Source organism: Capricornis sumatraensis, chromosome 4 (genome assembly GCF_032405125.1).
Source record: "Capricornis sumatraensis isolate serow.1 chromosome 4, serow.2, whole genome shotgun sequence".
NCBI lineage: Eukaryota > Metazoa > Chordata > Mammalia > Artiodactyla > Bovidae > Capricornis > Capricornis sumatraensis.
The window spans coordinates 60,306,506-60,333,947 of NC_091072.1; the positions used below are offsets into that span (position 1 = coordinate 60,306,506).

General features: G+C 35.0%; 1 protein-coding gene across 1 annotated transcript in view; it reads right to left on the reverse strand.

The window, feature by feature from the left end:
• Nucleotides 1–11,760: 11,760 nt before the first annotated feature.
• Nucleotides 11,761–27,442, reverse strand: part of RASSF9 (Ras association domain family member 9) — a 53,695-nt gene continuing 38,013 nt past the window's right edge. Inside the window, exon 3 of the mRNA XM_068971407.1 lies at nt 11,761–13,018. Coding sequence (XP_068827508.1) covers nt 11,761–13,018 — 1,258 coding nt within the window. The remainder of the gene's footprint in view (nt 13,019–27,442) is intronic.

A 27,442-nucleotide genomic window follows, 5' to 3' on the forward strand; every position in this document is an offset into this window, starting at 1 on the left:
GTTCTACCCATCTAGAAAAATTCCCCTGGCATATGTGTTAAAAATTCATAACTCACTTAGCATAGAGTAAGCATACACTCTTCAAGCCTCATTTAATTTGTATCTACAAGGAATGATGAATGCTCAGCAAGGGCTGTAATTATAATTTTAAGATAGTGGAGTAAGACATAAAGAAATGACCACCCATGATCCCAGTTAATGGTGGTATTAAGTACAATCAGGTGGAGACGGAGACTTACAGAGCCAGTTTCAGCTGAACTTCCATGGTGACTGAGGCCTGTACACAATGCTTGTAAAAGTCTATTTGTGATGACACATCACTGCATCAAGGCTTTAAAGTATTCAACTCACATCACATCCTTCAATTCCATTATATATAAAAAAAATGTTGCTTACTTATTTATGTGTGTATGTATGAAAAGACATAAGATTTCAGTTCAAAATAAGTATATATTTTATCTTTTTATAGCATTTTGGGATTCTTCATCTTTAATCATTATTGATACCTTGGTTATATGGTAATAGCCATTTAATTTTTTCCTGTAGTATTTTTATTGCTTGAATCTCGAAAATAATTGATATGATTTGCTAAAGTAATCTTTTCTTTTCATTAATGTGACATGGAGATAGAGATTGGAGTTGGTCTCTTTCCAGCTGTTTCATAACTATCATCTATTTCCTCATGTGCTGAAGTCACATACTGCCTCCCTAGCTCAATTAAACTGAAGTAACATTAGAGAAAGCTGGTCAGCAGCCTTTGTTTCTTTGGAAATTGGGGTTTTGTTTATGTCTTTCATGATGTTATCTGTTATGAAATAATAGTGGTAAGATAAAATGTACTATACACAGAATAATGTGTATTTGTTCAGTAATGCTTTTTGAGGAATGAAAGAAACACTACATGTTATAACATTTTTAGCCAACCATTGTATCACTAACTTTTCTGTTATAACAAAAGTGCAGGTCAGTCTTCCTCTTAAGAACTCCTAAATTGTTCTAAATCACAAAGTATTGACAATTATGACTACTTCATATGTACCTATGGAGAAGGCAATGGCAACCCACTCCAGTACTCTTGCCTGGAAAATCTCATGGCGTGAGGAGCCTGATAGGCTGCAGTCCATGGGGTTGGTAAGAGTCAGACACGACTGAGCGACTTCACTTTGAGTTTTCACTTTCATGCATTGGAGAAGGAATTGGCAACCCACTCCAGTGTTCTTGCCTGGAGAATCCCAGGGACGGGGGGGCGTGGTGGACTGCCATCCATGGGGCGCACAGAGTCAGACACAACTGAAGCAACTTAGCAGCAGCATATGTACATAAAATCCTGGTTTCATAACAAATATTTATGAACTTGATCTCATTATCTTGAGAAACAGAGAATGTAAACACTCTATAATAGCTTGATTCCTTAACATAATTGAATAATATTGGAAATTAATTTTTCCTAACAATCAGTCAGATGTTTTTGAAAAACTGTCATTTGGTGTCTGAGAGATATTCTGCACCATACATAATTCACTCACACCAACATTTCTTAACTTTGAAAATTTTGTGGTCTATTTTGAGATTCTAGGCAATTTTTGCTGCCTTTAATTGTCTGTTTTATGAATACACAATCTCTTCATAATTGTCTCAATGACCAAGTATAGTGCAACTTTATCTTATTAATTTCATTAAAATTTTGGTTGTTGCTTCAAATTAAGTATAAATGCAGTCATTCTCCAAGAAAGGAAGGCTGAGCACCGATGAATTGATGCTTTAGAACTGTGGTGTTGGAGATGACTCTTGAGAGGCCCTTGGACTGCAAGGAGATCCAACCAGTCCATTCTAAAGGAGATCAGCCCTGGGTGTTCTTTGGAAGGAATGATGCTAAAGCTGAAGCTCCAGTACTTTGGCCACCTCATGGGAAGAGTTGACTCATTGGAAAAGACTCTGATGCTGGGAGGGATTGGGGACAGGAGGAGAAGGGGACGACAGAGGATGAGATGGCTGGATGGCATCATGGACTCGATGAACGTGAGTCTGAGTGAACTCTGTCAGATGGTGATGGACAGGGAGGCCTGGCGTGCTGCGATTCATGGGGTCGCAAAGATTAGCACACAGCTGAGCGACTGAACTGAACTGAATAAAACTTGCATTTATATTTCAATATATAGCTCTATTTCCATTCTTTTTTTGTACAAAATTTTAATTTTCAGGCTGGATTGTAGTCAAGAATGTTAAATGAAATTTTATGGTGTAGTACAAACTGTGTAAATACATAGCTGGAATGACAAATGGGATGAATAGATGGACACTCTGTAAATAATCCCCCAAAACTGACAGCAAAAACTGTAACATAGCCTACTCTTCAACCCGATGGGCATTTAAATTTTTTTGACATAAATGAAATGATACATGATTATTTCATTATCCTTAACATATTAAAAAGTAATAAGATCGAGAACATATTGTTGTAGTAATACTTGCTGCAATTAAAAAAGGCCTACAGGTGCCATGCTCAGTATTTTTATGCTACATCATTTATCCTTAAAGCGTTACAAAAATTCAGATACTGTTACCTCAATTTTTCAGTTGAGAAAATTCAAGCACAAAATGCTTGAACAATTTGACTAAAATCATGTAGGAAAACAGCCTGATATCCAAATTGAACAGAATTGACCTGGCTTCTTGAGTGAAAACTCAGCTATTTTATGATGAAAGAAATCGTATTTAATTTAAGCTTATAAAACACAACAGGTTGGATAGTTTATAATTCTCAATGTGCAAGCCTACTTACTTGCCTCTTTGAGGAAAAGAGTATGAGACACACATACAAAATACCTACAGTACTTATATGTCAACAGTAGCCCCCACAATAGTCTAATTTCTTCTATCATTTTCACCTCATATTACATGCTGTTTGAAAGCGATACAATAAGGGTTGTGTCCTTGGGCACCTGCCATCTCTGGAGCTGCCTTTTAACAAATTTAGTGTCTGTTTTCAGATTGCCTTTGGCTTCAGACCCTAGAACTGTTTACATCTTTCCTAAGCCAATGATCTCTCTTATTCAGTTTGAGAATTCTTGCTCCTCACATCCTTTATTTTAGCGTAGTAAAGCCTTTAGATACTCACCAGCTCTGCTAGAATTAATAAAACACAGTTGAATGTTGTTGCTTTAGAAACATTAGGGTAGCTGTTGAACAGCACAAAAAATTGGGGCTACGATCTAGACCTCCTTTAGTCCAGTTCTCCAGGGTGAAGTTTAGGAATTTTTAACAAGCACTCTTTGTGAGTCTGTTGTGGAGATAGGTTTGGGGAATTACTGCAGAAAGCTTCACGGCTCAGAATGCCTAAAAAGTTAACTCTCCAACCCAGGGCATATTCCTCCCTAGTCTGACATACTTTTGAATTATAAATCCCAGTTAGCATTACCATGCTTCATGCCAGGAAACTGCTGTTCCTCTCAGGACTGACATTTGTCATGATATAATCTTTTGGAAGATGACCTCAGGAGTGGGTAGTGTGAGTAGATGCTGAAAAGAGGGTAGTTAGCTTTCCTGTCCATCTTTGGGCTCTTTCTCCTTAAGGTAATTTAGCTTTTTGTCAATACTTGAAAAATCAGAAAAAAATATTGGCAACAAAGTGAGAAAACTTATCGGCAATCACTATGTCAAACACTTGCACTTGCTAGAGGAGTGATTCATGAAACTTACATATGCGAAAGGTAATGCTAAGAAGCATTTCAAAGTCTTAGTTTCAGTTCTGAAATGGTATAAAACTCTCTCCATTCTCTTGTGTGAGGTATGACAAATGCTACTTAGAATGAAAAATAAACTTTAAAAATAGGACTCAGAAGGGAAAAACTTTACCTTGAATGTGCCTCTGTATAAGTGCCAGTGTATTTGTACTGAGTGATAGACATTAGGATATAATATTTCCAAGATAGTTAAATTATAATAAAAAAATTATTGGATAGAAATGTCACTTTTTGCATTACTTACAAAATAATAGTTAACATTTATAGAACAGCTTTTATGGTCTAAGAACTGTGCTAGAACTCTTAGTTACACATCTGATTTTACTAAAAAATTTTTGGTAAATATTAGGTGTTAAAATCTGTTAGATTCTGGAGCAATATAAATATAAATAATACAGGCTATTTTTCTCTCCAACTCTATTTCCAGCATAGTTTTTCTGTTCTGGAAACATAAATGATGTTCTTTTTCCCTGGACATGTTTAATTAACATAACCATGACTCCTTTGTCTACCAAGGGCTATGCTAACAGCCTTACAGCCCTGTCCTAACTAATTTGGAAAGAGATAAGAGTGAAAATATTGGGAAAGGCAGAATTTTTAGTTTTAACTCCTTCTTTCTTCAATGGGTTATTTTGATTTAACCTTGCATAGCTGCTGCCAGAAATAAAAGAGAACAGAGCCCAAAACAAGAAATATATCTAGTGTTTGTTGTCATTTACCAAGGCCATTGAATGCATTATCTTACATAATTTAATCAAGCTAGAAAGAACCATTGCTTTTGTTGTTTAGTGGCTAAGTTATGTTCTTCTCTTTGCAAAGTGGACTCTGGCTTACCAGGCTCCTCTGTCCATATGATTTCCCAGGCAAGAATACTGAAGTGGGTTGCAATTTCCTTCTCCAGGGGATCTTCCTGACCCAGGGATAAAACCTGTGTCTCTTGCTTTGGCAGGTGGATTCTTTACACTCAGCCACCAGAGAAGCCAAATGTGGATTAGCTAATTTATTTTTTTAACTTTTCATTTTCTTTTAAAACATTATTTTATAGGTAGGAATTTGATATTCTTGGATTCAAAAGGTTTGCTTATAGCATTCAGGCTTTCTGTTCCCAGTTGGTTAATCATCATTATTCATCACTCTAGCTGTTTGATGTACATGAAATTCTCTAAAAAGTCTCAGAAAAAAATATAAGAAAGTCAGAGGGATATTCTATTATGTACAGAAAACACTTTTAATGTCTTTAGGTTATGATGTGTATATATGAAGTATATTGTGAACCAAATTTTCACCTTAATACAAAAACTCTTAGCAAAAAATATGCATCTTCATTTTTATATGAATTTGCTGTTTGGTATGCATTTTTTAAAAAACAAAATTGGTCAATATACATTTTGACAACATATTAAAAAACAGAGATGTCACTTTGCCAACAGAGTCTGTATGGTTTTTCAAGTAGTTATATATGGATGTGAGAGTTGGACCATAAAGAAGGCTAAGTGACAAAGAATTGATTTTTTCAAACTGTGGTGCTGGAGAAAACTTTTGAGAGTCCCATGGATTGCAAGGAGATCAAACCAGGCATTCTAAAGGAAATCAACCCTGTATATTCATTGGCAGAACTGATATTGAAGTGGAAACTCCAATATTTGGCCATGTGACAGGAAGAGCCAACTCATTGGAAAAGACCCTGATGCTGGGAAAAATTGAAGGCAAACGGAGAGGGTGGCAGAGGATGAGATGGTTAGATAGTATTACCAACTCAATGGTCATGAATTTGAGCAAACTCTGGGAGATAGCGTAGGACAGGGGAGCCTAGAGTGATGCGGTCCATGAGATCCCAAAGAGTTGGACATGTCTTAGCGACTGCAACAGCAATATGCATGCTTTTATTTTTTTTTTAACAGGATTGGTCAATATATATTTGTAATTCCTTCTTTCAAACTAGATTTTTCTGTTGTATGGTCTTATAAAAACATCAGTATTAATGTTTATAAATTTCTCACACAAGTAATACCTCAGAATTTACCTAATTCCTCTATTATTGGGCTTTTAATTTACTATTTTTCATAAAAACTTGATAAATACTTGAATGTATATGTGTTTTCACAAATTTTGGAATATTTTCTTGCCATTTATTATGAAAAATAGGAGTACTGAAAGCTGTGAATAATTGGAGTTGTTGATAGATACCAGTACTTCCAAATTACTTTCTAATGTTAGTTATAGCAATCACCAGGTAAAGCACAAATTCTAATTAAATACACATCTAAATCAATGGAATGCTATAGAAAATCCAGAAATAGACCCAAAAAACATACCAGAGATTGGTTCACCAAAAAAAGGTGGACAGATTTATTTAGTAAGTGATGAGGGATAACTGGTAACTATCAAAATAATTCTCTTTCTAGTAACTATCAAAAAAATTGTCTTTCTACTTTTGAACATTGTGGTAAACTCAATTTCAGATAGTTCAAATGTTTAAAAATAAGACATGAAACAAATATAGCATACAGAAGATATGATAGAAACAGTCTTAAAATCACTTATTATGAAAGGGAAAGGCAGTTTTAAAGAATAATCCCCCCCAAAAAAACCCTCATGTGCTATTAATGAGAAAAATCCATAAATTCAAAATACTTTTTTTTTAATTTTTACATTCAAATAAACAAGCAGCACACACTGTGGAAGGAATGAGTATGATTCCAATTCAGTTCTTAAAGAGCTAATTTCCTTAAAGAATAATTAGCAATGTTCATTAAATTTTTAAAAATCCATTTTTCATTCTTTAACACAGTATTTCTATATCTAGTAATCTAGCCTAACAGAAATGCATTGATGAGATAACAGTAAATGATTGTTAATAATAATAAATGATTGGAATATACCTAAATGTCCATCAGAAGAGGACTAGTGAAATAAAATTATGATTGATATAGTGGAATTCCCTGCTATAATTAAACCTCTACATGAATAATGTAGGAATATATGTGTGCGTGTATATATATACATATATATGCACAGGTTATCTCTATAACAATAAATAACAGTGATATTTCTGAGGAGGATATCTAGATAATTAAGTCATGGGATAGAAGGAAGACTTACTTTTCCTGGTACACATTTTTTGAGTATTTGAATTATAGTAATAATAATAATTTGAATATCATATGTCTATTTTACTTGAAAACACACTCAATGGTATTACATATACATTATATATATATACATATGTGATGTAGGGAGAGACTTAGCAGTCTTCTATAAAAATGTGTCTGATATTTGTATTCAAAAAAATTCAATAAATTCCTTTTTTAAAAACATGAAAGCATTTAGTTTTTCACTTCCTGATATGAAACTATTCATTATGGACCTTACAAACTGTGATTCTCAATTCCAAGGGTTATTGAAAACACACATTAATTTTAGGTTAAGAAAATGACTACTGTGTATTTTCTGTCACTATTGAGATACACTAAAACAATGTTAACTTATTTCTATGTGTCACTACTAAATATTATATACAATCTTTTAAGAGCAATTTCATGGTCATTTATAAAGTGAACAAATGAGTTTCCTTATTTTCCAAATTATTGAGTTATTTCCAAAATTAAAGGTAATTAAAATTACTGTTGCTTGAGAAATAAGGGTAATGACAAACTGAATAATAGCAGGGTAGATATATACTTGAGTATTTTTATTTTTAACTGGATTTCATTATAGAAAGTAAGATAGCCATCTAGTATCCATCTAGTATAAATCCAGCCATCTAGTATAAAAGGGAGGACATTCTTTCATGATAAGTTGAAACAAATATGTATGAAACCCAAAACAAAAAGTTTTGTTAGAGCATTTTGCTCTATATTCATATTGTTATGAAACGATGCCTGATATTAACTTGTGTGAGTCAGCATGAAAATTATATAATTTCAATGGATAAAAAATTTATTTTTAATATAGACAGGTAACACACCCCGAAAGACAAACAATATCACATAAAAATATGCAACTATTCCTTTTATTATTTCGGACCGGTTGCACCTGAAGAAATTGTTTGTATTTTGTACTTGTCACATCAAGTTATTAAACCAATCAGGTAGTATGAAAAGAAATAGCCTAATATTTAAAAGAAATCTATATCACATTAAAAGGTATTCCTTTTGTCTCAAGAAAAATACATTTCAATTAAAATAATAATCCTACCTTGAAAAATTAGAAAACAGCCACAGATATATATTTTGTCATGTACAGTAGATGTTTAAATAAATATAAAAATAAAATTTTAATGGATTAAAATAGCTTCTACACACCAATGAAAGGCCATTTATTTATATTTTTAATGAAAAAGAGAAAATAAAATAGTTAAGATATTTCAAAGTTATTTTGTGTGTCTACCACTTAAAACCGAGCTCTATAAAATATTTTTTATTAAATGCAGGGATGCAGGGAAAAACACCATAATTTAACCACTGATGCTTTTATAAAGAAAATATTCCCATTGTTTGTAATCAGTAACTCTGTGAATTAAAAATAAAATAGAAAATAGTACAGTAACATTTTTTCATAATGACACTAAGATGTAGTCTCTCTTCCAAAGGATTTATAAGTAGAATTGTTAATGTTTTAAGTTTGCTAAAATGCATATTTATGTATAAAATGCACCGGTATCATTTACCACGTATAGAAATAATTTTTTTAAAGTTATAATCTTCTAAAATTTAGCAATTCAATTTCAGAATTGAGTAGGGGCAAAGAGACTGATTAGAGGAAGTAAGGTTAACAAGACAGACAAGTAACAAGACAATAAAAAAATGTTGAGGGAGGGAAGTTAGGTAAGTACATATATAAATATATGCTAAGCCAGAATATAAATGCTAAGCCAGAATATAAATGCTCCTTTATGAAAAATACACCTAAAATAATTGTGGGTTCAGAGATAAATTATTACAATGGTTGAATAGAAAAACATGTTTCATAGAAAGAGATAACACATCGAAAAGCTTGAAACGGATGGTATTTCAGTATATAGCAGATGGAAGAAAAAAAGAGACATTTCAAGTGGGAGAATGAACAAGACACAGTCTGTGAAAACCTGTCTTGTTACAGGGAAAAGTAGTCAGGTTTTGTTTGCTATTTCTAGCTTCATATAACAATTTCATAGCTAATCTGTTAGGTTACTCAAGAATTTATAAACATTTTATTTTAAAGCTTCTATAAATAATTAAAATACTACAGTTTCTATCAAGTTCTAAATTTAGAATATACATTCTCATTTAATTCTGCATTGCTCAGTATCCAGAGATGCTGCTACTGCTGCTAAGTCGCTTCAGTCTTGTCCAACTCTGTGTGACCCCATAGACAGAAACCTGCCAGGCTCCCCTGTCCTTGGGATTCTCCAGGCAAGAATATTGGAGTGGGTTGCCATTTCCTTCTCCAATGCATGAAAGTGAAAAGTCAAAGTGAAGTCGCTCAGTCGTGTCCTGACTCCTAGCGACCTCATGGACTGCAGCCTATCAGGCTCTTCCATCCATGGGATTTTCCAGGCAAGAGTACTGGAGTGGGGTGCCACTGCCTTCTCCAATTCAGAGATGAGGGTACTGCATTTTAGTATTTTTATTTGTATTAATATATTATTCTAAATTAGAGATTCACCATGGTAATTGATGATTTAATACTGTAATGAATCAAAGGCACAAATACATTTGAATAACAACAGAACAAGTTGAAATTGTAATATGATTTTAAAACTCAATAGTCTTGCTTTTAGACAAGAGTTTTTAACATTATTTACTGAAAAAAATAGAAGAATTAGCCCTTAGAATGCTTCACTATGCTTAATTGTATAAAATCAGACATTGTATAAAATCAGGCAAAGTTTCTAAAATGCCATTATCCAACTAGTTCTATTTCTTACCAGATTTGGATTCAGATAATTAATCAAATTATATAGCAGATAACAATGTTCTTTTCATTATTTTCTCACTAGAGAATAATCCAAAGAGATTACTTTTGAAAAACAATACTACAACTGTTTTATCTTTGATGATGATCTTCTGAGTTTAATCCCGAGAAGAGAATAATGAATATGTCAACAGCTTTCCATTGTACTGAATGATTAATGAGATATTAGGCAAATAAACTTCCCTTTCTTAAATGACTATTTAATTCTCTTCTTATTTCAAATTAATCCCACGTTTGTGTTATTACTTATTATCATACTTTCCCTACAGTGGAAATGCCTACTTTTCTTACCATGCAACTTCAGATAAGGCATTTATCATGTAACTGCAAGTAAGGCCTTCAGCAGAATCTTAGTATGAAAAATGGTAACATTAGATACTCCCCAAAACTGAAATATTAAGAAAATTCTAAATATCTTCCCAAAGGTTGGCAAAATGTCTGGAGGATGGAGAAATTTTAAAAAAGATTAGGAAACTGAGTTAAAACATATTGTGCAGTAAGCATAAAGATAAAAAGGAAAGAAATGAGAAATACTGAGAATTTTAACCAATATCCACATATTAAAACTAAGTAAAATAATCTTTCTGTCTACTCACATGTGGGAAAGTTGTTAGCTAAAAGAAAAATGAACTGCAGCTGTATTCATGTAATAGTACAACAAAACAGTTTTTAATATGATTATGTCATGTGTTCAATAGCAGGAAACAAGTCAGGGAAAGAAGGAGATAAGAGAGAGAAAGAGAAAGAAAGGAACTTCCTAACAAAAAACCAAGCCAAACCAAGCCTCTTCTGGCACTATAATGATTGTCAGTCAAGACAGAATCTAAATCATCTATCCAATTTGTTGGATACTTACTTTCATGCTTGAGAGTGGGCTAGAGTAGAGCTACTTTTTTTGTTGTTTGTTTGTTTGCACCTTAGATGAAGGACCGTATAGACAATCTGAATTATAGTGTAGCAGAATGAAAGGTTTTTGTTCACATGAGTTCCTATCTCTATTTTCAGAGGAAAAATACTAATATTTATGGGTGTTTTTTTGTGTGTGCCAAGTTGCTTCAGTCGTGTCTGACCCTTTGTGATCCTATGAACTGTAGCCCTCCAAGTTCCTCTGTTCATGGGATTCTCCAAGCAAAAATACTGGAGTGGGTTGCCATGCCCTCCTCCAGGGGATACTTAAGGTACATGGAACTCTATTTTACCCACACAAAAGACCCCAAGCTGCATCCCTTTACTTTTTTTAAATAAGGTATAATCAAATAGGACTATGACCCTGTGATTTTTCTCTGTAACCCACACCGTATCTCACTCAAAGAATGAACCTGCACAGATGACTGATCTGATCTAAAGGTTTGCATATCAGATAGAGAAAGCACATAAATATCTCTTATTAATTTTCAGCTTTTTTAGAAAAGTTGCTGTTGTCTGCAAAACTTGGCTTTTCTTATTTATACCACTGTCTGATCCACTGAAGGTATTTGTACATGTCCCAGTAACGACCCTTCCATCTCCTGTAATCTAAACCTAAACAGGTAGGGGGGTTCAGGAAGTAACAGAGATGCTATACATTCTAAACAGCAAAGAAATGAACAATGATTTGAATTAATACAGTTACAATATAAGAGTTATCATATACTTTACAGATTATAAAATACCAATGATACAGTGTTGAAAACTCTATAACAATACATCTTATTTTTAGATGTTCACGTGTATAGTTTCAATATATTGATGTCTAATATTAAGAATTAGTTTGACGTTTGAATAAATCACTTCTCATAGAAACAGATTATAATTCACATCAAATTATTTCTCTGTTATATACCTACCAGCTATTTTTGCTGCATTCCTAATAAACAGCTCATTGTTTGAACTTGTAATAATTAGATAACACTGGAACTCTTCATTCAAAAACAAACCAACAAACAAAATTCTCTAGTTCTTACTAGCCACTGAATTCCTTAACATTATTTATATTTTCCTCCAGAGTGGAATATTTAAATTTTCCTACTAAATTAAACAAACACAAACAATATTAAAGTAGGTCAGAGTGAAGCCATTTAAATTACGTTGACAACAGCACATCTCCTGCAGTTGCTTCCGAGTCCTGACTGTGGTTAGAGCTGATACCAGTGTCTGAGTCTGTGTCATTTGTATACATGTTAAATATTCTTTGAGTAAAAGGAGAAACCACCCCATTGCTGGTGGGCACCTCAGATTCCTTTCCTCTGTTTTCCTTTAGCTGGCACTCATCTGTGTTGCTGATATGAAGGGAACTGAACTCCTTGGCGAGGAGCTCGTATTCCTTCGCTTTCATCTGAAGCAATGAGTCACTGTATTTAATCTCCTTCTGGATGCCACTCAAGTGAGAGTAGATTTTCAAACCAGCTTTCATGCTTTTCTCCAAATCACACTTAACACTCTCTAAATTAGAGCTTTCAAGTTCACTGGCAGCTGCCCCTTCTGCATCTTCATTCATCTCCATGCAAACACTTTTTACTTCTTTTTCTATTTCAGCAGAGAGCTTATCAATGAGCTTTCTGTAGTAGGTCAGTCGTTCCTCCAGCTGTACAATTCCATCACTTTCTCTCAGGTCCTCCAGAATCTGCCTTTCATCATATTCCAAGCCTAGCTTTTGCTCAACTTCACTGAAACCGGGCATCAAATATGCATCCTGGACATAATTTTCTCCATTATTTTCTACCCGATCAAGATGAAATTTAGCTTCACACTTTTCAATTTCCAGATCCAGCTCTTTCATTCTCTTGACTTGTTGATTAATAGTGTGATCCTGGGAAATAATCAGATGAACTAATGTCTCCATACTATCTCGCTCTTGGGAAACTGTGTCCTGCTTAATTTTAGCCAGTTTCCGGAAAGTTTTCCTGACTATTCTTTTTTGTTTATCTGGTGGTAATGTCTTCATGTAATTTGCCGGGCTGAGCTCCCACAGTTTTTCTGTGTTTTGCACTAATTTGGCTTCAGCTGTCCGCCACAAGGGAACTGGAAGAAAAGCATCTGCTTTAACCAAAACAAACTGCATATTAGGCTGCTCGTCTCCCCATGCTTTCCAAAGCTTCAGGATTCTAGTTAGGGGAGGAAGAACCCGTTCAGAGCCTCTCCACTTTTCTATGATGCAGTAATCACTGGGCTTTCCCAGAAGAAATCGTTTCTCCCCAAATGCAGTCTCGTGTTCCTCAAGCAAAGCCTGGATGACGTCGGCAGAGGTGGTGCGTTTGGTTAGCCCACAGATAATCTTCTCTTCTTGGCAAACCCAAACCACAATTTCCTTCTCTTCTGAATCCATTTCTTTAGTTGGAGATCTAAAAGAAAAACAAAGTACATTATTCTCCTGTCATCACTGTATAAACTCAGAAAGATGGTTTAATTTTAATACCCTCTCTAAATCTTTCCCTTAGCGAGAGATGCATTTTGAGGTGAGACGACATAATCATCAGATGTTTTATGGTAATAAAGAAAATTTAAGACCATGAAAAATATCTTAGTTTTCTTTTTAACTCTTATTGGGTTCTGGAACAAGCAAATTGTCGTCAAAGATAATGGAGGCTATTTTATCTTTAGAAAGCCAGACACAATATACCTGCAGTTAGAATTACCAGAGTTAAGATAATAATCAACGTGGTGATGAATAAAAGGTAGAATAAGACTATTCTGGGACTTCCCAGAGTGGTGCTAGTGGTAAAGAACCTCCTTGCCAATGCAGGAGACGTGAGTCGCCGGTTCAATCCCTCGGTCAGGAAGATCGCTTGGAGGAGCACAAGGCAACCTACTCCAGTATTCTCGCCTGGAGAATCCCATGGACAGAGGAGCTACAGTTCATAGGGTCACGAAGAGTAGGACACAACTGAAGTGACTTAGCATGCACACCCGAGATTATTTTGCTGGAGACATCGGACTAGGGAATAACCATGGAAATGTAAATAGAATGTTAATAGAGTAAAATAATAGGAAATAGTCCTTTATTGAAATTAGTGATTATTTCATCCTGCAAATATTTACCATATGTCAACCATGTGCCAGATATGCCTAAAGATGCTAAAGATATAGCAATAAGCAAGGGAGACAAAGACATGGACATAAATGTGTAATTAATATATGGTAGTGGTAAATGCTAGGAAGAGAATTAAAGAGGATGAAGTGATAGAGAATGACTTGGAAGAGGAGAGGTCTACTTTATTTAGAGAGCTCAGGAGAGACTTCTCTAAGAAGGTGACATGTGAATTGGAACAAAGTCACACAGTTAGCAGTGACAGAGTGAAGATTCAGCCTAAGCAAAAAAGCTGACTGGAGTGTACTTTTAATTGATGCACTGTAAAAACAAGTTTATGAGTTTAATGGCTTAGACATGTGGATTAAATTGGAAGAAAAATCATAAACTACTTCTTAAAGAGGAACTTTATCACATAAATTAGCCTTTGATAGCAGTGGAACCATAATGCCTCATTAGAGCACCCAACTGGTCAAGGAAGGACATTTCCCAATAGCCAGCCATGGAGAAAAGTATGTGGAAATGTATTACCTTCTATGCCTTTTTCTTATTAATCTTGTTCCTGCTTTCATACAGCAATAAAGGGTTTTGACTGGCCTGGATGCCTCCCTTAGCTGACAAAACTCTCATAACTATAAAAGCCCTACTGCTAACTCCTTAGAGTAATCCTTATGTCCTGTTCCATTTTCTAGATGGGAGACATCAGTTCTGGGTCTGTAGCTAAGGATGACACATGACTTATAAACACTTCAGCTCTACACTGCACCTGTGAAGACTGGAAAACAGGGATCAGGGAGTCTTTATGTACGCTAGAATAATAATGACAGACAATGAGAATTCCCCAGTTCTTCCATAATCCCTGCTCTAATTGGGATTCTCTTGTTTTGGAAGGAGCAAGGGCTTATATGTTATGGCTTCCACTAGAGACCTGATAGTTTTCAGCTCATGTGGATGATATAACCCTAACAGTCATTATGCACAATCAAGAAAGATTATTATTTCCATATTATATATGATAAATTGAGTATCTTTATTAATAGTCTCACAGGCTAACTGGTTCCAAACACTTTAAAAGTTTGCTCTAAATGTCCTTTTAGTTTCTTGAGTCAATTATTCTCTAAATATTTTGAGGAATTTTTATTATCATCATTCAAACTAGGTAATTTTCAAAACTTCTGCCACTTGACTGAGCATGTTTAAAAGTAATGACCATTCTTTATTGAATGTAGGCAGTAAATCTTCCATACCTAGTATAAGCTTCATTATGTTTAATTCTACTTTATAGCAGGCTTAGGATTTTGCAAACTTTGTTTATTTTATAGTATGACTCCAATTGAGTTTTTATTCACTCATTCATTTGACAAATATTTGCTGAGCATCTCTTCAGTGGTTGATACCATCATGGAAATGTGGATCACAGAAATATTTGTATGATTTAGAAAACATTTGCTGTTTAGTTACTAAGTCATGTTGGCCTCTTTTATCACCCATGGACTGTAGCCCTCCAGGCACCTATGTCCATGGGATTTCCCAGGCAAGAATACTGGAGTGGGTGGTCATTTTCTTCTCCAGGGGATATTCCTGATCCAGGGATAGACTTGTCTCTTGCATCTCCTGCATTGGCAGGTGGATTCTTTTACCCCTGAGTCCCCTGGAAATCCTGATATATAAGTATACTGCATCTATAATTATGTAGTATTAAAGTGTGTTCGTTGCTCAGTCGTGTCAGACTCTTTGTGACCCCATGGACTATAGCCTGCCAGGCTCCTCTGTCCATGAGATTTCCCAGGCAAGAATATTGGAGTGGATTTCCATTTCCTCCTCCAGGGGATCCTGATCCAGGATTGGAACCCAGGTTTCCTGCATTGCAGGTGGATTCTTTACCATCTAAGCCACGTAGGAAGTCCTTATTATTATATACACAATATATACTACATAATTATTTAGTATATATTATGACCTTTCCCATATGTACACTTTAAAAAATTATATATGTATTTTACACTTTATTAAATTTGATATTATAGAATATATTCAAAGATTCTAATTAAGTATTGTTTTGTTTGGGATCCAGATTTCTGGGAGAAATATCAGTAGCCTCAGATATGCAGATGACACCATCCTTATGGCAGAAAGTGAAGAGGAACTAAAGAGCCTCTTGATGAAGGTGAAAGAGGAGAGTGAAAAAGCTGGCTTAAAGCTCAACATTCAAAAAACTAAGATCATGGCATCCAATCCCATTATTTCTTGGCAAACAGATGGGGAAACAATGAAAACAGTGACAGATTTTATTTTCTTGGGCTCCAAAATCACTGCAGATGGAAACTGCAGCCACGAAATTAAAAGACGCTTGCTCTGTGACCAACTTAGACAGCATATTAAAAAGCAGAGACGTTACTTTGCCAACAAAGGTCCATATAGTCAAAGCTATGGTTTTTCCAGTAGTCATATTCTTGGCTGGAGAATCCCGTGGACAGAGGAGCCTGTTAGGCTACAGGCCATGGGGTCATAAGAGTCAGAAACGACTTAGCGGCTAAACCCCCGCTACCATGTTTGGATGTGAGAGTTGGACCATAAAGAAGGCTGAGTGCCAAAGAATTGATGCTTTTGAACTGTGGTGTTGGAGAAGACTCTTGAGCGTCCCTTGGACTGTGAGGAGATCAAATCAGTCAATCTTAAAGGAAATCAATCCTGAATATTCATTGGAAGGACTGATGCTGAAGCTGAAGCTCCAATACCTGATGCGAAGAGCATTAGAAAAGACCCTGTTGCTGAGAAAGACTGAAGGCTGGAGGAGAAGGGGATGACAGAGGATGAGATGGTTGGATGGCATCACTGACTCAATGGACATGAGTTTGAGCAAGCTCCGGGAGATGGTAAAAGACAGGGAGTCCTGGTGTGCTGCAGCCCATGGGGTCGCAAAGAGTCGGACATGACTGAGACTGAATAACAACAACACACTCTGTTTATGTTTTCAAATAGTTTATAATCAGAAAATATGCTTAACAATTATTTACGTATATAAAGGAAAGTAAAAAACACTCATAGTACCACAGTATCCATTTTTATCTGATGCTTTAAATTCTTTTTTGCCTTCTGAAACATTAACAAGATTTATTTGCAAAGATTTTCAAAAAAGGAATAGTAGGAACAATACTTGATAGTTTAAAATATGATTTCATCTTAATTTTCACTAACAACTCATTTTCACTAACTAATTCATTTTGAATTCTGAGAAACTATTTTAATGTATGGAATTTATTCATAAATTTATTTATGAATTTATAATTAGAAAAATTATAAATTTTTCTAATCTTCTGTACTCATCACTGTAATATTGCTCTCTCTCTCTCTATATATATATATCTGACTCATATTTCTCACAAGATTCCTTCAAATATCAGAAGGAAAAAGAGTGCTTTGAAAGTTGTGGAAAATGTACTGGGTAAATATAGGTTATTAACACTAATGGTAAAATTACTGTTATTACTTAATGATGAGAAGGGTGTGGTATTATTCAGTAACATTACTGAGCTTGCTACAGTAGTTAACCGTATTATTTTCAAAATATTTTCCAATCTATCCCACAATATTTTTTTACCTGTTTTCAGTTAGTCAATATTTTTGCATGTACACTTCCAATATAACACAACTGTTTATCTAATAAAAGATGTTTAAAAGGATCATTAATATAATATTTGGATCACAGATGAGCTGAGAATCTTTTTAATCTTTCTCTGATTTATAACTCTCTAATTTTAACACTGTGCAAATAAAGTTTATTACACTGAAAATAAATCTATATATATTTTTTATTTCATCTGACTACTCTTCTATAACTATTTCATTATTCAGTTTTTGCCTTTTAGACTATCTTCTTCAGACAATTAAGAAAATTTATACGCCAAATGAAACTCTTCAGCAACATGTGTTAGCCTCACAGGTACTTTTCCAGATTTATTCTGAAATAGAGTGAAAATTATATATGAGGATTTTTGCATTCACCCTGTATTCAATCATGAACTTAAAAATGTCTCCACTGATAATTAGCTTTAATACCACAAAACACACAGAAATAAGATGAATTGGCTTGGAATTACATATGCAAATTCATACAACTAAATATTTCTTCAGCAAGTTTCCATTGAATAACTATGGTGCATAAAGCAGTAGGGAATAAATCAACTATTTAAATCTGGAAATCTTAAATTTTAAATAAGACATTTTAATGTCAAATTGAAGATCCACAACATAAGTATTTACAGAAAAAAGGTTAAGTGTGAAGGCAGAGAAAAATTAAGATAAATAGATAATATTTGGCTACCTTTATTAAGTTGTACCACCAAAAAAAAAAAACTGAACTTGGGGCCCAGGAGAATAATTTTAAAAATGGCATTTCTTCCTAGTATGGTAGACATTGAAGTTTAATTGAAATTTGATGTATAAAATTTATCAGGACAAATATTTCATATTAAGCCCTACTTAAAAAAAAATAAGAATCATTAAAATGAGAAATTATTAAGAATAATTACATTATAAAATATGCTAAAACCCAGTATATGTAAACTAGCAATCCATGGTATTTATAAAAAATATTTAGATCTCTGAATGCATTTTTCCAAAGAATCTGCATTATAACTTTTTATTTCCTAGGCCAGCCTGGAAGTATGATACTAACATAATCCAGCTGCCATATATAGGAGTGATTCTAAGTGAAATGCTCTTATTGCTCAACTCTGCAGAATCATATTCCATGCTTGGAAATCAAAAGTTATACTTTTATCAGTTTCAAGCAATTGGTGGAACCTCTGTCTGCAGACAGTGATGGAAGTCTCCAACAGTTTGAAGGATACAGACCTGTGAAGCTTTACGGGCATCTTGTATGTATCTCTTAGTGTTGCCTCATTGCCCAAAGACTGTTCTGTTTCTTTTTATTACCATTGCTTATTATGTAAACTGAACACTCTCCTTCTAAACCAGTGGTTCTCTACCAGCGGTGATTTTGCCTGAAATGTGTGGGGACATTTCAGGTTTTCACATTAGGGTCTGGGGATGCTAGGAGCATGGGAATGATCTAGCCTAAAATGTCAACAAGTGGTGCTGTTGAAGAACTGTGTATGCACGCATGAGTCGGCTCATTGCTTAGTCATGTCTGACTCTCTGTGACCCCGTGGACGTCCACCAGGCTCCTCTGTCCATGGGATTGTCCAGGCAAGAATACGGAATGGGTTGCCATTTACTCCTCCAGGGGATCTTCCCCACCCAGGGATTGAATCTGCATCTCTTGTGGCTCCTGAATTGCAGGCAGATTCTTCACTGCTGAGTCACAGAGGAAGCCCGTTGAGGAATCCTGATCCATATATACAACAAAATATACTTTCATCACAGCTTTGTCTATTCTGTTTTTTCTTACATCTTGTGGAGAATCTAACAGTATAATATATTAAAACAAAAATAACAAATAAGTGAGACATTTCCAAAATAAGTGATGCAAGTTGGCATTCTACTTAATGGGTTACTAATGGAACTTTTTCTCCTTTCACCCTCATGGCCAGTCTTTATGATTATTATTATTAATCCTGCCCAACTGGACTTCCCTCAGTTAGTCCCAGAACTGGTCCTAAAGAATACTGATAGCTGCATTAAGATGCTATAGAAACACAAGTATTCAGAATAGGATTAATTTTAGTTCAGGGGAAAAAACCCAAACTTGCATTCATAGATTTCATTAAGAAATAGTAAATCTTCCTTCTTCATTAAGAAATAGTATTCGAATATCTGACCATTAAATGGGGAATGGACAGTAGGAAGAAAAGATGTGGGGATGAAATGACAGGATAGAAGTGGCCAAGGAGACTAGGGCAGTGCCAGAGGCATGGAGTGGGTTGGAAGTCAGCAGAAAGGGTTTCATTGTATTTCTCCCTTACTCTTTCTTTGCAGGTTTATGCTGCCCTGTGACAGAGTGGACAACCAAAGACCAGAACTAGGAATGAAAGTTTTGAGACACCTTCAGTTTAGGGGAAGTAGTCAAGATAATATCCGCAGTCCTTACAGGACCAAAGGGAAATTCTCAGAGATAACCAGGGGAAATGAGAAAAAAATATAAATCTATCACTTAGTTAAGGCTGTGGACAGTACAGGCATGTGTGACATGTCTAGACAAGTTAGAAAGTATCTTTAAAAATACCCTAGCAATAAAACTACACTGAATATAACATTTTCTTGCTTTCGTTATTCAAAGGCACCCTGGAATATAATACTGTCTTGAAGCCACATTATTCAAATGAATTGGAATACAATACTGTATTTTTAAAAATCTGGTTATTTGTGCTTTTCTGATTGCTGAATACAAAACAAAGGTTGCTATTATTCTAAATTTTATCAGACTTTTGGCCAAACTAAGATATTGTCTTAGTATTTTTTTTTACATGCAGTGCAAATTAAGTGAATGCTTTCCAGTCAAACTTCTCATTCTATAGAGAAGTAGGAATTACCTCCTTAATATTTCCTAACACATAGTAAAATTAATTCCCTTTGAAATTTTGATTAAACCTCAAAATATATTTAAACTCCTCAAAAGACAGACATTTATTTTTCCCTGATATCATCATGCAGTTCAAAGCCATAGCAAGGACCACAACCAGAATTAATACAACATATGTTATTCATTTATGTATCCTATAATAAAAATAAGAATACAGAGAAGAAAAATACATGTTGCACTGAGATTCTGATCCAGTACAGAAAACAGATTTCAATGCCTCATAATAGTCAGATTTTTCCATGGAAAACATAGATGCCTGTGGAATTATAAAAATCCTTCTTATGAAGTCTGTTCTCAAAATATCTTGACCAAATAAATTATCACAGGGAACTAGACCCAGTCTATATAAGTCTTCAGTGTCTAACCCACTACATGTGACTTTCATATTTAAAACAAGTCAGTAAATAACACTTGGAGACAGACTAACTCAACAATGCAAGATTCAGAACTAATGATTAGGAATGGCAGCTATAATACAGTAATAAAAGAAATTCAAATTCAGGATATTTATCTCAGGCTCAAATCTAAAATAACCTTGTAGAAGTTTACATTGTCTTGAATAAAAGCATATAATTCATTAAAGAATAAAGACAGGTGAAGATAAAGGGCAAGTTTACTAAATCACACTCCATACCAAAGATAATAAACTGGTATTTTAACTTACAAACACAACTCTATACCAATTATGAAGTTTAAAATACTGAGGGATGCCATAAGTAATTAGTTTGGGTAGTCAGGGTTTAAATTACATGACACATCTCTTTTCAAACTAAAAGGTCAAGTTTCCAAATGTAATAGCATATTTTCCCAATAATCAAAATTATCACAATCCAAATACTGGTTTGGCCATAACATCTTACAGAAAAACTCGAATGAACATTTTATCCAATTCACTACAATGAGTTTAGCTAATTAATTAGTTAACATCACTACTATTATGTAAGATAAAAATTTATATTTTGTGTACTATAACTGGGTGGCTTTGTCGTAAGAGAAAAAGAATGACCCAAACAGAAATTTCAAGACAGACTGGTAAAGATAAAAGTTTAAATATATGATTGAAAAAAAGTTCTATGTAAATCAATTGAATCTATCCTGATAACTAATAAGTTAGTTATTCCCCAAATAAATTGTCCATTTTGAATTATAGCATATATATTTTTATAACTTGATTCGACATTCATTTCTTAACACATTACTGACCAGAGGCATTAGTTTCTGCAAAAAATCCCCTGGTCAATAATGTGTTCACAGAACTATGATTTTACTAAATGTGAATAAATAATGAGGGTAAAATTCTATAGAAGATAAGATGATCTTTAAGTTCAGAAATGCATTATATAGCTAGGGAAGGAGAAAAGATATGCTTAGAGAGAAAGAGATTTTAAAAATTCGAGACCATCTTAAATATTATTGGAAATCATGAGATATTAACATTCTGTATAAAAATGCTACAAAATTTTTAAAAAAGCAATAATAATCAAAGTTAGGTGATATGTAATAAACCACAAGAAGACATAGAAGTTGACCCCAATATCTTCAAGACATTCTCAATTCCCATAACCCTTTAAAGTCAAATTAGGTATAAGAACCTCATGAGATTTCATTTGGGACAGGATCTTGGATCCTGGATCTAAGATCCTTGGATCTTATCTGTGAGGAGGACTCTTTCAGTTTACTACTTAACATGATGATGTTTAGGCTGGGTAGTTAAGGAACAGTTACTTAGAAAATAAGTCAGGTGACTGGGGAAAAGAACAGTGGGGAGTGTGTAAAAGGAAACATTAGATAACAATAGCTCACATTTATCGCATGCTTAATATGTGCCAGGCATTGTTTTAAGTGCTTTACATATATCAACTAATATAATTCTCATCACAACCCTATCAGTTATGTCCTGTAATCAAATTCATTATAAAGATTAAAAATCTGAAGCACAAGAAATTAAGAATTTGTTCAATACCACCCTCAGTTAGTATGTGGGAGAAAATACAGATCATGTAGAAATAAGGAAAATAAAAAGAATTTGGATTAAATGAGTTAGAATTGAATCCATATTGATGAACTCCCTATTGCCTACTACAATAATCAACATATTTCATTAAGTTTTCTCTCTGGAAAAAGATACTAAATCTGAGTCAGATATAGTCATCTACTGAAGATGGAAAAAAAAACCCAACTTTTGTGATATTATGATAAAAGTATTTTATATATTTACTTACTACCTGCTTCTATACATTGTCAATACATACAGGATCATTTATTAATGTGATATTTAATGACTGACTTTCTTGGAAGTCTGGAGGTTTGTCAGTACACAGACTCTTAATTCTTTCACCTGTTTTAAGAAGCAACTATAAAATTATTTTATAGTTCCTCTAGTAGACCTCTGGGTAAAATGCTGAATTGCGCATTCAATTCAGATTTTTTTAAAAGTACTTTATTCATCCCAGCAAATAGAATTAATATTTTTTCTATACATATGCTACATTTTTAGTAAGTTCTAAAGCATGACATGGTCCCTAATTATTTAAAAGCTATATTGAGCACTTCCCTGTGATCCAGTGGTTAAGAATCCACCTGCCAATGCAGGGTACACAGGTTCAATCCCTGGTCTGGGAAGAGTCCACATTCCACAGGGCAACTAAGGCTGTGAGCCACAACTGCTGAGCCGGTGCGCTAGAGCTCACACTCCACAACAAGAGAAGCCACCACGGTAAGAAGCCCACTCGCCACAACTAGAGAGTCTGTGCACAGCAATGAAGACCCAGCATGATCAAAACTAAACACATTTTTAAAGCTATATTGACTTTCAAAATCTATTTTGTTTGGGCTATTTTCTGTACTTAAACATTGATCACCTTAATGCACCATGAAGTCATGTTAAGTAAAGCAAATATACTATTGATGGGATTCAATACATGATACTTCAAAATATGGTACCTTGAGTATTTTAAGCGGAAGGAGTTCTAGAAAATGGGAGAAAGGGGGAGTTCACGTGGACATTCCATCCAAGCCTCTCCCCTAAAAGTGATCCTAGCACCCTCAGGTGAGAGATGCTCTTCCTATATCTGAAGGAAAGGAGCACTCTTATCTCTGAATACAAAGTGAAGAGAAGAATCCAAACAGACTCCATTAAATTTCTCCCAGTTTACTATACTTTCTTTGTATTCTTTGACCTACCTACCACACTTCTCCATGACTGTGCATTCTTCATTAAACCTAGCATAAAACATTTGGGATTTAACCATTTCTTTAGGTCTTCATTTCCTTAAGAAGGCTCCTGTGTTGTGTAAAACTTACAATAAATCAATTTAAATGCTTTTCTCTTGTCAGTCTGTTTTTGGTCGTTTAATTTTCAGAACCAGGCATGGAACTTAACAGGGTCAAGGAAAACTTTGTATTCCCCTACATTACCCATAAAATTAAAAAAAAAAAAAAAACAAAAACTACTAAGTGACAATTTTGACTCTGTAATGTTTACACACTTAAGTTCAGTCGCTCAGTCGTGTCCGACTCTTTGCGACCCCATGAATCGAAGCACACCAGGCCTCCCTGTCCATCACCAACTCCCAGAGTTCACTCAAACTCATGTCTATAGAGTTAGTGATGCCATCCAGCCATCTCATCCTCTGTCGTCCCCTTTTCCTCCTGCCCCCAATCCTCCCAGCATCAGAGTCTTTTCCAATGAGTCAGCTCTTCACATCAGGTGGCCAAAGTACTGGAGTTTCAGCTTCAACATCAGTCCTTCCAATGAACAACCAGGACTGATCTCCTTTAAAATGGACTGGTTGGATCTCCTTGCAGTCCAAGGGACTCTTAAGAATTTTCTCCAGCACCACAGTTCAAAAGCATCAGTTCTTCGGTGCTCAGCTTTCTTCACAGTCCAACTCTCACATCCATACATGACCACTGGAAAAACCATAGCCTTGACTAGATGGACCTTTGTTGGCAAAGTAATGTCTCTGCTTTTGAATATGCTGTCTAGATTGATCATAACTTTCCTTCCAAGGAGTAAGCATCTTTTAACGTCATGGCTGCAGTCACCATCTGCAGTGATTTTGGAGCCCACAAAAATAAGGGAATGGTTTACACACTTCAGTTCAGTTCAGTTCAGTTCAGTCACTCAGTCGTGTCCAACTCCTTGCAACACACTTAGACACACACAGAAAACAAAGTCTGAACAAAACTAAAATTAATGAAGCAGACAAATGGTGAGGAATCTCTCTGCATCCAAAAGCTAAAATAACTGGTTATTTTACCCAGAGAATAACGCATGCCCTCTGAAGTAACATTTTTGAGATCATAGTACTGCAGTCTCAGGAAGAGATAATCACAGATCGATCGTGTCAGTCACAAATAATACAAGTCCTTGCTTAGGCTGCTATGCAAATTTGGATTACTATTTTGATAGATAAATCATGAAAATAGTGCCATCAAATAGTTTTCATTAAGCACAAACTATTTATTTTATTCACATAGTTTTAAAACTAGAGTCCTTCAGAAAATTAATCATTCTATGAAAAATAAGGGCAGCAAAATATTAAAACTATCTTGGAAATTTAAATTTTATGCATAAATATATGCAGAAAAAATCACTAGTTCTATGCATTACTAATATCAGTTTTAATTTTCTAGGGTGTAATAATATAAACCAGTCATTTAGGCTAAGAAAAACTCTAAACATTCCATCACTGCAGGGTCTTATAAATACTATACATAATTTCCATAAACAGAGAAAAGGGAAGGGGATGTGTAAAGAATGTGTATTGGAGATTACTGGGGGTTAAGTAAACTAAGCTTATAGTTCAGATTCCGGAAGTTGATTATACTCAAAATGTAAATATTAACATGTAGTGTTTACCAGATGAAATGCTGAGAAAATATCTAATCTTATTGGAAATTCTAGGGCTTACTTCCAAGTGTTACTTGTGCTTCGCAAATACCTAAAGTTTCCTTATTGATTTGTACTTTGTAAAGAAATATTTCATAACAACAGAGCATATTCATTAAAGGAAAGTTACCCAGCCTGAATATTTAGTTTAACAATAGCTATAGCTATGTCAACTACTAAAATTCGTTTTCCTTTTGGCAGCTAAGCCCATAATTGGTTTTGCCTTCTTAGTGGAAGCTGTTTTCTAATGACGGTGATTTTCAGCTTGTATTTGCCTGCAGCCACCTACTCATCCCCTCTCTAAATGTGTTCTGAAATATGCTGGCAGATTTGAATGGCACTAGAAATGTGTAAGAATTTAAATTTCCAGTAGGATAGCTGAAAACATAAGAGGAGCCCCTTTACTCCTGATTTCTATATTCTGAACATGGTCTATAATAAACAGTAATAAACTGTGACTTCCAACTGGAAGTTTTATCTAAAATAATCATCTCTTCACATTAGTCACAGATCAATTACCTAAAGAGCAACAAGTAAATTACTTATAGAAATAAGAATATACCAGGGCCTCATGCCATTTTTTTAAAGAGCTACTTGAAAATGTTACCAATAAAAGAAAAACATTGAAAAGTATCTTATATCCATTTACCTTCTCAAAGTTTTTAACTCTTTAATAGCCTCTGAATGTCACCGTCTCCACATCCTCTAGGACTTTGCTTCATTTATCCCTTCTTTTATAATGTTTTAAAATAACTTCATTTTTATTTATTTATTTGGCTGAGTGGGATCTCAGCTGCAGCACATGGGATCTTCATTGCATCATGTGGGATCTTTTGTTGCGATGCACAGAATTCTCTAATTGTGGAGCTCAGGCTAAGTAGCTGCAGTGCAGGGGCTCAGCTGCTCAGGGGCATGTGTGATCTTAGTTCACCAACCAGGGGTCAAACCCCTGTTCCCTGCATTGCAGGGTGGATTCTTAACCACTGGACCACCAGGGAAGTCCCAGTTTATCCCTTCTTGCTTTCCTGGTAGCTTGGACAGAAAAGCGTCTGCCTACAACGTGGGAGACCCGGTTTCGATCCCTGGGTCAGGAAGATCCCCTGGAGAAGGAAATGGCAACCCACTCCATTATTCACACCTGGAAAATCCCATGGACCGAGGAGCCTGGTGGGCTAAAGTCCATGGGGTCGCAAAGAGTCGGACACAACTGAGCGACTTCTCTTCACTCTTCAAACTCTTTATATCTCCTATCTTTACTTCTGGTTGTTCCTACAATCAGGTCACGCAATTTGACCACATACACACCTCAACTATCTTTCCTTCACAAACTCAAATAATAACCCACAGTCACTTTCTCCAATTCACCTCTTTCCAATAACAACCACTTTAAAGTGACTTCCACCACCACACACCCACAGTAGACACATTTTTTCCTAGCTTTATTAAACATGTAATTTCTAAATCCAATTGCTATTTTTGGAACTGATCTGACTTGACCTCTTTATAAGATTTTTGTTGTGACCTTTTCCTCTCATTATTGCAGTAGTCTGTTCCCTTGACTTCATAACTTTATTCTCTCTTCCTTTCCCTTTCTACTTTTCAGTTCCGACGTGGCCCTTGCTTCTGCATATTCAATAAATGTAGATGTCATGCAGGGGTGGCCACTAATTCTTTGCAGCTTTTTCCATTGAAACATGGAATCTATTTCTTTTTCCTTGAATAGACCTTAGGACTAAGTATGGCCAATAGAATGCGATGAAAACCACATGTGCAAGTTCTAGAGTCCAGGCTTCAAGAAATCTTGCAACTTTTCCTTCTTCCTCCTGGAATGCTGTTCTGAGACCACTGTTTAATGAAAAAACTTGAGATGAAAGACGACATGGAGAGACGGGGAGATCCAGCCATCTCAGCTGACCAGCTGACCCACTGGACCCTAAGACTTGACAGACTCACAGTGGCTCATGAGAGAGCTCAAGTAAAAACCAGAATAATGATCCCAGTTTACCCAGAAAATCAAAGCAAATAATGCTTTGCTAGAACTTACCTGGTAGTCCAATGGCTAACACTCCATTTTTCCAATGCAAGATGCCCAGGTTCGATCCTTGGTTGGGAAACTAGACCCCATATGCTGCAACTAAGACCCCATGTGGCCAAAAAAAAAAAAAAATGTTGTTTCAACCACTAATTTTTATGATGCTTTTATTATCAGTAAATGATAACTGATACGATAGGTATCTTCCAGGTTTTTAATGACTCATTTCTTGTCTCACTATATACACAGGACTGGAAAAGGTCAGTTT